Genomic DNA, 12,738 nt, shown 5'->3' on the forward strand with positions numbered 1-12,738 from the left:
TTGTACCATCTTTGAAATGCAAGAGAAAGGCCATCATGTATTATTCCAGCCCAGGTGCAATTTAGATTTTGGCCACTAGATGGCAGCAGCGTATGTGCTAAGTTTTAGACTGATCCAATGAACCATTGCAGTTCTGTTAATAAAAAAATAAAAATAATCAAGACTGCCCAAATGTGCCCGTTTTATTTATTAATAACTTTTCATGTTCAAAACTGTGCACTCTGCTCAAACAATAGCATGATATTCTTTCACTGTTATAGCTACTGTAAATTAGACGGTGCAGTTAGATTAAAAAGAACTGAAGCTTTCTACCAATATCAGATTTGTCTATGTCCTGGGTATTGTTCTTGTTACTTACAACCTCATGCTAATCGCATTAGCCTACGTTAGCTCAACCGTCCTGTGGATGGGACACCGATCTCGAAGACGTTTTTAAGGATCGTAGCACCTCCACCTTACCTGACACCCTAGACCCACTTCAATTTGCATACCGCTCCAATAGATCCATAGAAGAAGCAATCGCCATCGTATTGCAGACTGCTCTATCCCATCTGGACAAGAGGAATATCTATGTAAGAATGCTGTTCATTGACTATAGCTCAGCATTCAACACCAAAGTACCCTCCAAGCTCATCATTAAGCTCGAGGCCCTGGGTCTGAACCCCGCCCTGTGCAACTGGGTCCTGGACTTTCTGACGGGCCGCCCCCAGGTGGTGAAGGTGACTGGGTGAACAAGGAGCACAGGAGGGGGCTGAGCATGCACCCATCCCCCCCAGTGTTGAGGATCAGCAGAGTGGAGGTGATGTTTCCTACCTTTACCACCTGGGGGGCGGCCCGTCAGGAAGTCCAGAACCCAGTTGCACAGGGCGGAGAGGATTTAAAAAAATGAAGGATCTCTACAGGGAGATCCTTAATAAAACCTGCTCAGGACCTCAGACTGGGGCAAAGGTTCACCTTCTAACAGGACAACGACCCTAAGCACATAGCCAAGACAACGCAGGAGTGGCTTAGGGACAAGTCTCTGAGTGGCCCAGCCAGAGCCCAAACTTGAATCCAATTTGAAATTCTCTGGAGAGACCTGAAAATTGTTGGCATAGCTTGAGAGGATCTGCAGAGAAGAATGGGAGAAACTCCCCAAATACAGGTGTGCCAAGCTTGTAGCGTCACACCCAAGAAGACTTGAGGCTGTAGTCGCTGCCAATTGTGCTTCAACAAAGTACTGAGTAAAGGGTCTGAATACTTATGTAAATGTTTTAAAAATATTTTTTAAATTAGCTAACATTTCTAAAAACCTGGTTTTGCTTTGTCATTATGGGGTATTGTGTGTAGATTGATGAGAATTAAAATATATATATATATATATTAGAATAAGGCTGTAACTTAACAAAATGTGGAATAAGTCAAGGGGTCTGAATACTTTTCGAAGGCACTGTATGTTCTGCAGAAGAAAGTCAACGACTGCCAGTAAAAATGTGTCTTATGCATACCGTTAACTTGAATAAGTTTAACCCAGTGTTAACCAGCCCGCCACACACTAATAGAGACTACAACCCTGTTGACATTACCCAATCCATTTACCGGTGCGTATCGGAACAGTAATATGTCCTTTACATTTTTAATATTGAGATTTATTTTTAAATGTAAAAATATAATGACATCAATTATGTAAGGATTGTATAGGCCTACTCTAGTGTTGGGTTTCATTCAAGTCCTTTATCCTTACCCTACATTAGATCTATTCATATTTGTTTTCTGATATGTACCTCAATGACTTTGCCTTTATTTCTAAAATGTGTTTGAAGGCATACTGGAGGGGTGGCTGATGGGTTGAGGGGAGACAAAAATGGGAAACGTACAATATCTTAATATTTTATTAACTCTGAATAAAAATATGATATATAAAAAAAGGCAACGTGAGAGGATAATTTATTGTCAGACATACTGTGTCGTCGTACTTTGAAGTGTAACCTGGAGTGAATGAGTCAGGTAGTTTATTGTTAACACACAGCCAGAGCTTTAAACTTCTGCATCCCTTGGAATCTAGCATTTATGATGATGATGATGATGATGATGATGATGATGATGATTGCACAATGTAAGGACTGAAGTCATGGCACAGTGACCCCTCACTTACTTACACTAGCTCACCCTCTCATACCTTCACACACACTCTCTCGCATTAACACATGCCCGCTTGCTCTGAGGACTAATCGAATGAGAGCGCAGCGTCTCACCAGATCTCCTTAACTCTCCTCCCTCTGCAGGAAGCTGCCAGTTACTCAGACAGGACAGTTCAGATCAGCTGGTATTGGGTGTATCGTCAAAAGGCACGTTGTGTGAAAGAAAGTATTGCATTTTTGACTGGTAGATTAGTGAAAGTGATGAAGAGTGCGGTGGGTCCTGATGTTTTGACAGTTGATAATACAAATATTGTCAGTAAGTAGTGCAAATGATGTGTAGGATAAAGTTTGGTATTATAATGTACACTGATACTGTTAAAACAATAACCTAGTTATATTAGATGTTTTGAATTATTATTTCTGTGGTAACTGTGTTATGAAAACCACTTTTTGTTGTTGCAGGTCTTCCCTTTGCCTTCTACAGGGGTTTATGATTGGTGCCTATGAGGAAGACACTCCCACAGCTTGGCTATTATTAAGTTCCAGGTTCTGTGTGAGACATCCAACCTCAGACCACCGTTCGCCAGCCCAACCACCGACACGGTAAGACCTGCTTCAAACGTATCAATTAGCCCTCTCTCTCTCCACTCTCTCCATTCCCTGTCTTGTCTATATTCCCCTCCCTCGCTCTCTTTTCCCTCATTCTCTCTTCAATGCCTATTAGTTATTTAACTATCAGTATTCTCCCTGTCCTGTAAATGCATGAGTCGTGGTCACAATAGGATGTTATCCTTGCATCAGTGACGTACTGTAAATAGTGTAGGCATGCCCCACTATAATGCCTGTCTGGTCGCTGAGCGAGTGAGAGACTGTGAAGACCTCAGACACTGATCTGTCAGTTGCACTGTGAGGGGAATTTATCATTGTGTGTTAGGCCGCTGATGAACTAACTGTTGTAATGTTAAGGAGTTAGACTAGGTCAGTCTGCCCTGGCTCACACTCACTGTGGTATGTGTCAATAGACCACCAACCGTCAGTGTGTTGGAACCTTGACAACTAATGCTCATTTGATTAGCACTTTTATCAGCACCGACTGTGTTGCCATGGCAGACGGACCTGCTGTAGAGGATTTACCATGTGGTTTCAATGTTGAACTTTCAGCCCTTACTGAGACGCTCTGAAATGGAAGAGTAACCAAGTGGAAAATGAATAGATGTGAATTATATTAGGTTATAGGGCGGTGTGAAATGTTCCCATCAGAGCACCTACTGTATGCATTGCGTGTATCTAGCTCTTCATGCTTGTAGAGAAAAACTAAGAGAGCCAGCGATGAGAATAACTACCCTCCGTCTCCCCTCTCTCCCTCACTATAGCATTTATCCTTCCACTTCGGTGTCTGGGAGGAGACATATAGGTGAGTGTCCACTAACACCGTCCTCATCCGCCCGGGCTGCGCCACCCACGGCCAACCCCACCTCATTCCCAGCCCCTCACCCCGCGGCATCATGGGGGACGTAGTCCAGATGCACTTCTCCACGCCGGACTATGTGATCTTCGCCCTGCTGCTGGTGGCGTCCACGTGCATCGGCCTGTTCTACGCCCTGTCCGGCGGGCGCCAGCGCACCACGCAGGAGTTCCTATTGGCCGACCGTTCTATGAGCTGCCTGCCCGTGTCGCTCTCACTGCTCGCCACCTTCCAGTCGGCCGTGGCCATCCTGGGAGTGCCCTCGGAGATCTACACCTACGGAACGCAGTACTGGTTCATGGGAGTCTCCTACTTCCTGGGTCTGCTTGTCCCCGCCCACGTCTTCATTCCTGTCTTCTACAGGCTCTGCCTCACCAGCGCTTATGAGGTGAGCTCTAAACCTTAACCTTACCTAGAGAGGGAACAGTGTCTGTGAATGATGAGTTTGTGTGCAGCTGTGTATCTCTCTGTGCCTCTGTCTCGCTACAACCCTGGCAAGGGAGGCTAGTTGAACGCAAAACAACATTCTCAGCATGTTGTCTGCTTTTTCATTTTGCCAATGGCTAACCAGAGTAGCTGAACCAGAGTACTTCTCTCCATTGAGCATCGATGTACAGCAGACGAGACAGTGCTTCTGACAACAAAGGACTGTTCCCCGGCCCTTAGAATCTCCACTTCTATTGCGCTCGGAATAGTCACAGATGACTAATGCTTTATGATCAGTGGTAGGCTTTAACGTCTCTCCTTCCCTCTTTCTCTCCCCCCACCTTCTGGCTTTTCTTCATTGTGTAGTATTTGGAGCTGCGCTTCAATAAGACGGTTCGCATCATGGGCACCGTGACCTTTATCTTTCAGATGGTGAGTGTATTTGTGTGTCCTCCAGACTGTTGTAGTTATGTCTGTGAGTGCTCCTGGTGTGTTCCCACATTACTAATATCCTGGACATGCTGTGCTCTGCAGAACAGGGACTTTCTGTACTAGTAGGTCTCGCCCTTTTCCTGAGAAGTTTCACCACTTGATGTGAATTTGAAGTTTTACCACTTGATGTGTATTTGATATGTATTTTAATCAACCACCTATGGCTCCTACTCAGTTTGCTTCCCTGTGAATTTGGACCGTTGTTTGACTGTCTCTGCAGGTGATCTATATGGGAGTGGTCCTCTATGCACCAGCACTCGCACTCAATGCAGGTAAAGGGATCTGTCACGTGTATTTCCTATATAAAGTGGTAGAATAATGCTAGTTTCACTGAGTATGTTCGGTGAGAGCTTTAGTACCTGTTCTGGCTTTATAGACGATGAATGACTGGTGTGGTGTAAATGTGATCTATGTTGATGTGTGCTGTTGATACTGTCCACCTGCAGTGACTGGATTTGACCTCTGGGGGGCAGTGCTGGCCATGGGTCTGGTGTGCACCCTGTACACAACATTAGTGAGTGTCTCTTTTCCTCAGTGAATTTTCAATGTAGCCACCCATCTCCCTACAACTCTGAATGCAATTATTATATGCAGCTGAATAGACAGTATGTATATCTTGTCTTGCGTGTCAGGGAGGGCTGAAGGCAGTCATCTGGACAGACGTGTTCCAGACCATTGTGATGTTTGCTGGCCAACTCGCGGTCATCATAGTGGGGGCCCACCAGGCAGGAGGCATGGGAGAGGTGTGGAGGAAAGCCATCAACGGCAGCCGCATCGCTAGTCTGGAGTGAGTCTTTTCCTTAGTTGACCTAATGAGACTTCAAACTGTCCCTGGACCAGTTACAGAGGATACTAATAGTGGGCTCTGTGTGTGGTGTTGTAACCCTCCTCTCCTTTGACCTGTGTCCCGTGCAGTCTGAACCCTGACCCGACGGAGAGGCACACGTTCTGGACGCTGGGGGTGGGCGGGGTGTTCCTCATGCTGGCGCTGTACGGGGTCAACCAGGCCCAGGTCCAGAGGTACCTCAGCTCCCGCACTGAGGGGGAGGCGGTCATGTAAGCATCAACACTAACGCCCGGTTGAACTGGATTCACATTAATTACATCATGTTCAAAAAAATGAACAACTGCTTAGACACAATGGTAATATTATACGTTGTGGTGTGTCGCCAGGTCGTGCTACGTGGTGTTTCCCTGCCAGCAGCTGGTGTTGTGTCTGGGCTGTCTGATGGGCCTGGTGATGTTTGCTCGCTACGGTGAGGATAGCCCACTGGATAAGGGTTACGTCAAAACCAACGACCAGGCAAGTAGGACTAGCTACCTCCATAACAACACACTTAGTGGTCCCTCGCTGTACTGACATCCTGATGGGACTGTGGTTATGTTAGGGCAGCACGATATGGGCATTAATATAATTGTTTTACCAAAATGTGCTATTTTTTGTGAGATATTGATCGACACTCTTGGGTGAACTGTGGAGATCATAGAAGTAGAATGACTTCTATTAAGAAACAAAGTGTTCCAAACAAGAACGATGCTGCTTTCCAATCTGTTGACTGCATTCGACCTACACTAACAGAACCGCATGCAAACTAAAAGTGAATCTAACAGCGGGATTGAGGAACTGCGCTGCTTGAGTGACAGGGTGCAGGACTTGGTGTGTACGGGAAACAGCCACAAGAGGAGAAGACAACGGATGTTACACGTTTCAAAATATCGCATGCGATATGGATCTCTTGCGATATGAATATTGCACGTATCAGTATTGCGATGTGAATCTGATTCATTTTGAAGCCATAGTTAATGTATCTATCTCTCTTCAGATCATAGCCAAATAAAGGCTTTTGTAAAGATGTTTGAGTCAAGGCCATTGTTTGGTTAAATGTCATTTTGGCTCTGTTGATCCAGTCTAAATGCCAGTTTCTTCCTGTCTGCAGATGGTGCTGTACTTTGTGATGGATGTGTTCAGGGACCTGCCTGGCCTACCAGGGCTGTTTGTCGCCTGCCTGTTCAGCGGAGCTCTCAGGTACTAGTCAGACCCCAAGGAACTGTTTCTCTGCTACATTAATGTCATGGTGTTGTGGTACACCAGTAAAGGTTGTATTATGATACTGTTATGAACACACTTCACCACCCTATTTAGTCCCATGACATTAATCATTCAGCTTCCCTCCCTCTTGTGTTGCAGTACCATCTCATCAGCGTTTAACTCCCTTGCGACGGTAACCATGGAGGACCTAATCAAGCCTTACTGCCCGGACATGACTGAGGCCAAAGCCACACTGCTCTCAAAAGGCCTGGGTGAGGTGCTGTTCTCTGAGTGGCCACACGCTGGCAGTGTTTATGAACAGTGGCAGGCAGTGTTCATATTTTATCAAGCTTTTTGTTAAGTTATTGCTGGAGTATAGAGTCCACAAACCAATTTTGACTTCTCTGTCCAAATACTGTGGAGGTATAAACATCTAATATTATTTTTTCTGGTAGAGTACACTGTATCAGGATTGTACTCCTATGGTCCTGACCTGTTTTTCCCTTCCTCTTTTCTTCTCCCAGCGTTTGCCTACGGGCTGGTGTGTCTGGCCATGGCCTACACCGCGTCTCACATGGGCTCAGTGCTGCAGGTGACTGACCCATGTCCCCTGCTCTCTTTGCTTTAGTTAATGGTTACTCCTCTACCCAGCTGAATTACATTTAGCAACGTTGCCCCCCCCCCAGGGGATCACCTACTACTATCTTAGACAGAGGCTTCATATTACATAAGAGTAAAAGATGATAAACCTCTCTTTTTCGCTCTCTCTCTCCTCCAGGCAGCATTAAGTATCTTTGGGATGGTGGGTGGTCCTCTCCTCGGCGTCTTCTGTCTGGGAATGTTCTTCCCCTGCGCTAACTCCACTGTAAGTCAAAACACTGCCTTGGTAACACGGGTCAAGTTGGCTGGCATTGAGGGGTACTAAAGCAGAGGACATACGGGTTTCTTCACTGAACAGTCAAATATACCGTAAGATTGTGATGGCTTTTTTTCACATCTGTGGTGAATTAGCCAGATCTTTCTGATTTTGATGTAACTGTTCCTTCCTCTCTGTCCACAGGGTGCGATAGTAGGGTTGGTGGCAGGCCTGGTTATGTCGTTCTGGATTGGCATTGGTCATTTCGTGTCCCGTATGGCGCTGCCCACTACTCTGCCCCCCATCATCAACGGCACCGCTATGCCCCTCCCCGGCAACATGACCACTGCTGTCATGACCACCCTCATTACCTCGATCACCGCCAAACCAAAGTACAGTGACTTCTTGTCCTCGTTAAATTGATAGCATTGGAACCAGAACAGCAGTATCAAACATAAAGCACTTGAATTGTATCCTTCCAAAAATATTAGAACTAGTTTTAAGGATGACTGCATACGCATGGTGATATAAATCTGACCAAGTACCTGTGTTTCTCACTCCAGGCCTACGGGTGTGCAGGCCCTGTACAATCTATCCTATTTGTGGTACAGTGCCCACAACTCTACCACTGTGGTGATAGTGGGACTGATAGTCAGCCTGTTGACTGGTCCTATGAAGGAGAAGGACCTGCTCCCAGGGACGGTGTACCCTGTCCTGGGCAACCTGCTCTTCTTCCTGCCTGAACGCTACAGGGAGATACTCTGCTGTGTCACCCCACTGCCGCAGAAGGTAGGCTGCAGGCCTCCCAGATGGAGGATATCGCCTATGAACCAGTGAAAACAACATAGCAGCCGTAACATTGTTACGGAGTAGTAATTGTGAATGCCCTTTACAGTAATTGTGATAGCCGCTTGCTGTTTCTTTTCTTCATCTTTCTAAATGTAATTCAGCCCAAAGCTATCGACACGCATCCTTACCAGATGGCTCGGAAGGAGAGCAATGGAGTGTCCCATCCCAAAGAGAAGGAGAAGACTGAGGAGACGGAAAGAGAGAAGGATGAGGACGAGGAGACAGCAACCCCTCAGCCTTCCTGCCGACTGGCTCACACGTTGCAGGAGACGGCCTTGTAGACCCCCCCCCCCCAACACACACACACAGCCCCCAGCCAAGCCCCAGCACTTTCACAAGCCCCCCCTACTGCGCAGCTTTCTTTGCCCCAGGGGAGAAGATCCACATAGGACCGGAGGGCAATGGAGACCCAGGGTTCCTGGACATGACTTCCATCAAGGCACCAAGGTCAATGTGGAGGAACAGGGAGTTTCACCTCTGACCCTTACTTCCTGGAAAAACTGATACACCACAAATCTCTGGTGGTTAAGAGAGTCAGAACCAGAGTCCTTTGCTAGATTGAAGAATAGTGTAATAAAATGCGGTTAGTGGATGGGGGTCCAGGGGTATCTTGAATTCATTAGTACCTCATTAACGATGGCACTGGTCAGTTGTCCTGAACTGAAGTAACTGGAAATCACTAGTTATGAAGCTGTAGTTTTGATAAGAGCCAACATGTCTGAATCGAGGTGGATTCCTGGATGGAGAAAAACTAAAGTAACACAAGTGGCAATCATGCTCAGAGCTGAGGAGAAGTCTCGTTGGACTGAACCAAAGCCTGGACTGTGATTGTGTCCAATTATGATTGGAAGATTGTGACCGCACATGCTCGCAATGAGTTGTTCCAATGACTGTGAAAATGGACCCAAGTCTTTCTGTTTATGGAAGAGAATCAGGTAGAGACCAGGCAGTGAAGAGCGAGGTACTTCAGATGTAATGTCACTGCATGCTGTTTTTATAGAGAAGATTAAGCATGTACGTCAGATGGACTAAGAATATTACAAAATATTTGATGTCCCAGTAGACAATTTAAGGCATAGTGACCGTGTTCTAGCGCCTTTTCACATATGAAATTCGGCATCCTAGATCGGTTTCCTGAATTGTGACAATCTACAAAATACATTTTGCTTTCTCAAGATCTGAAAATAACCGTTTCAGAATGTGATTTGCGAGACACATTCTACATGACGTTAGGAAGCTAGCTTGTTAACAACGGGCAAAAAGTTTCACACGACTCGCGCTGCTGCGTCACAATACCTTGTACTCTGGTCCTGGAACTTGGACCCGCCACTCACCCAGGTCCAGGATCAGTTTGAGCCAGGGCTCATTTGCGTTTCACATGTTCTATAGCTCAGATCAGGTACCAAATGCTCTAGAATACGGATCATACAGAAATATGTGAAAGCGCCCTTAATCGATAGCTTTGGTTTCTTAAACTCCGTACGTCTGTTTGCCTTACATGGCCTTGGTTTAACGTTTGCCTTTTCAAGCTGCAATAGTAAATGAATACGTACTTAGATAAGAGCGAGATAAGTGCAGCTGTCACGATCGTCAAAGGGACTGAGAGAGGACCAAGGCGCAGCGCGTGGAAAGTACATCTCTTTATTAGAAGGACAAAACGAAACAAAAACAACAAACGGACGAACGTGAAGCTATAAATGACTAAGTGCAAAAACATGCAACATAGACAATTACCCACAAAAAAGCTAAAGCCTATGGCTGCCTTAAATATGGCTCCCAATCAGAGACAACAATAACCAGCTGTGTCTGATTGAGAACCAATTCAGGCAACCATAGACTCTTCTAGATACCTACACTGAACACTAACCCTATTTAACCCCCTAAACCATACAACACCCTAGACAATACAAAAAACACACAAACCTCCCCATGTCACACCCTGACCTACCTAAAATAATAATGAAAACAAAGATAACTAAGGCCAGGGTGTGACATAACCCCCCCCCTTAAGGTGCGAACTCCGGGCGCACCAGCATACAGTCTAGGGGAGGGTCTGGGTGGGCGTCTGTCCACGGTGGCGGCTCTGGCACTGGTCGTGGTCCCCACCATAGTCACTACCCGCTTTCGTAGCCTCCTCCAAATGGCCACCCTCCACATTAACCCCACCGGACTAAGGGGCAGCACCGGACTAAGGGGCAGCACCAGGATAAGGGGCAGCACCAGGATAAGGGGCAGCACCAGGATAAGGGGCAGCACCAGGATAAGGGGCAGCACCAGGATAAGGGGCAGCACCAGGATAAGGGGCAGCACCAGGATAAGGGGCAGCACCAGGATAAGGGGCAGCTCCGGACTGAGGGACGGCAGCTCCGGACGGAGGGACGGATCCTGGCTGGATGGCTGATCCTGGCTGGCTGGCTCTGGTGGATCCTGGCTGGCTGGCGGATCCTGGCTGGACGGATCTGGCTGCTCATGGCTGGCTGACGGATCTGGCTGCTCATGGCTGGCTGACGGATCTGGCTGCTCATGGCTGGCTGACGGATCTGGCTGCTCATGGCTGGCTGACGGATCTGGCTGCTCATGGCTGGCTGACGGAGACACGCACCATAAGGCTAGTGCATGGAGGAGGCACTGGTGGTACTGGGTCGGGGCGGGGAGGTGGCGCCGGAAATACCGGACCGTGCAGGCGTACTGGCTCCCTTGAGCACTGAGCCTGCCCAACCTTACCTGGTTGTATGCTCCCCGTCGCCCGACCAGTGCGGGGAGGTGGAATAACCCGCACCGGGCTATGTAGGCGAACCGGGGACACCATGCGTAAGGCTGGCGCCATGCTCAACGCTCAATCTAGCCCGGCCGATACGTGGAGCTGGAATGTACCGAACCAGGCTATGCACGCGTACAGGAGACACCATGCGCTCTACTGCGTAACACGGTGTCTGCCCGTACTTTCACTCTCCACGGTAAGTACAGGGAGTAGGCGCAGGTCTCCTACCTGACTTCGCCACACTCCCTTTAAGCCCCCCCCCCCCCCCCCCCCCCAATACATTTTTGGGTTGTACTCACGGGCTTCCAGCCTTGCTTCCGTGCTGCCTCCTCATATCGCCTCCTCTCGGCTTTAGCTGCCTCCAGCTCTTCACGAGGGAGGCGATATTCTCCCGGTTGTGCTCAAGGCCCCTTACCATCCAGGATCTCCTCCCATGTCCATGAATCCTGTGTAGGTGGGTCCTGTTGCCGCTTGACACGCCGCTTGGTCCTGCATTGGTGGGTAATTCTGTCACGATCGTCTTCTGGAGAGACAGTGGACCAAGGCGCAGCGTGTGAAAAATACATCTTCTTTATTTCGAAGAGAGAGAGAACACAAAACAAACACTATACATAAACTGAAAACAAAACAACAAAACGACCGTGAAGCTAAAAACGTTAGTGCACAAACAAGCAACAAACGTTCAACATACACACAGACTTAGACAATTACCCACAAAAAGCTAAAGCCTATGGCTGCCTTAAATATGGCTCCCAATCAGAGACAACAATAACCAGCTGTGTCTGATTGAGAACCAATTCAGGCAACCCTAGACTCTCCTAGATACCTACACTGAACACTAACCCATCTACTCTATTTAACCCCCTAAACCATACAACACCCTAGACAATACAAAAAACACACAAACTTCCCCATGTCACACCCTGACCTACCTAAAATAATAATGAAAACAAAGATAAGGCCAGGGTGTGACAGCTGCATACAGATCTATAGAGCACAAGCGATCACCATCATTTGCCATTAACTGGGATCACGTTTTTCGAGAGAGAAAGGTCATTGAGTCTACTCTACTTACTTCATTGAGACAACCAGACAAACTGTTGGTTAGCTAGTGACATTATTGAATGTAGAATACCATCTCCTCTCAATGCATCCACACTGTAGATCCCATAGTTGTCATGAAGTGCCTCATTAGTAGTCTGTGTTAAATGTAGTTCTGTTCATTTGACAACTGATCAGTGTGTAATCAGGATTGTGATTACTGTATTGCAAAACTATAATGATTCTCCATGTGTGTCTTGGATGTTTAACTTTACGTACATGACTTTTGGCTCGTCCACACCACTGCTCTAACAGAGGATATTTACAGTGAAGGGAACATTACTTGATCAAACGGAAAAACTGCAGCCATTTTGATGGCACAACAGAGTACAGTACTCACAAATAATTTTAAAACAAAAAAAGATGTGAAAAACAATGTTTTGTAATGTGTTTTAAGACCTTTATACGTGGCCACTTTTATCTAATGATGTAATGACATCTAATGATGTAAATGTTTTGCCACCATGGCGGTGTCTGTGGTTGATTAACGTTTTAGACCTAATGTTTTATTATTAAGTACATTGTGATTTTGAATCGGTCATTCATTCTATGAACATGAAAGGTGCAGTGCAGATGTTGAATTTTAATTGGTCATTCATTCTATGAACATGAAATCTGCAGTGCAGATGTTGAATTTTA

At 46.7% G+C, this 12,738-nt stretch overlaps 1 protein-coding gene across 1 annotated transcript; it reads left to right on the forward strand.

Moving 5' to 3' along the window:
- The first annotated feature begins 254 nt into the window (after positions 1-254).
- Positions 255-9,247, forward strand: LOC129825164 (sodium-dependent multivitamin transporter-like). Its single transcript, XM_055885034.1, has 15 exons — positions 255-2,723; positions 3,494-3,973; positions 4,378-4,443; positions 4,724-4,775; positions 4,950-5,017; positions 5,136-5,290; positions 5,419-5,559; positions 5,677-5,806; positions 6,441-6,529; positions 6,692-6,804; positions 7,057-7,124; positions 7,311-7,397; positions 7,593-7,780; positions 7,952-8,177; positions 8,339-9,247. Exons 2-15 carry the CDS (start codon positions 3,626-3,628, stop codon positions 8,516-8,518), a joined length of 1,911 nt encoding a protein of 636 aa, XP_055741009.1. The 5' UTR covers positions 255-2,723; positions 3,494-3,625; the 3' UTR covers positions 8,519-9,247.
- Positions 9,248-12,738: the final 3,491 nt, after the last annotated feature.

The sequence above is a fragment of the Salvelinus fontinalis genome, chromosome 27, assembly GCF_029448725.1.
Source record: "Salvelinus fontinalis isolate EN_2023a chromosome 27, ASM2944872v1, whole genome shotgun sequence".
NCBI lineage: Eukaryota > Metazoa > Chordata > Actinopteri > Salmoniformes > Salmonidae > Salvelinus > Salvelinus fontinalis.

Excerpts from the sequence above, each read along its gene's own strand:
- LOC129825164 (XM_055885034.1), top strand. The coding sequence starts at position 3,626 with ATGGGGGACGTAGTCCAGATGCACTTCTCCACGCCGGACTATGTGATC. Across the intron at positions 6,530-6,691 it reads CTGTTCAGCGGAGCTCTCAG|TACCATCTCATCAGCGTTTA; the intron begins GTACTAGTCAGA and ends CTTGTGTTGCAG. Across the intron at positions 8,178-8,338 it reads TCACCCCACTGCCGCAGAAG|CCCAAAGCTATCGACACGCA; the intron begins GTAGGCTGCAGG and ends AATGTAATTCAG.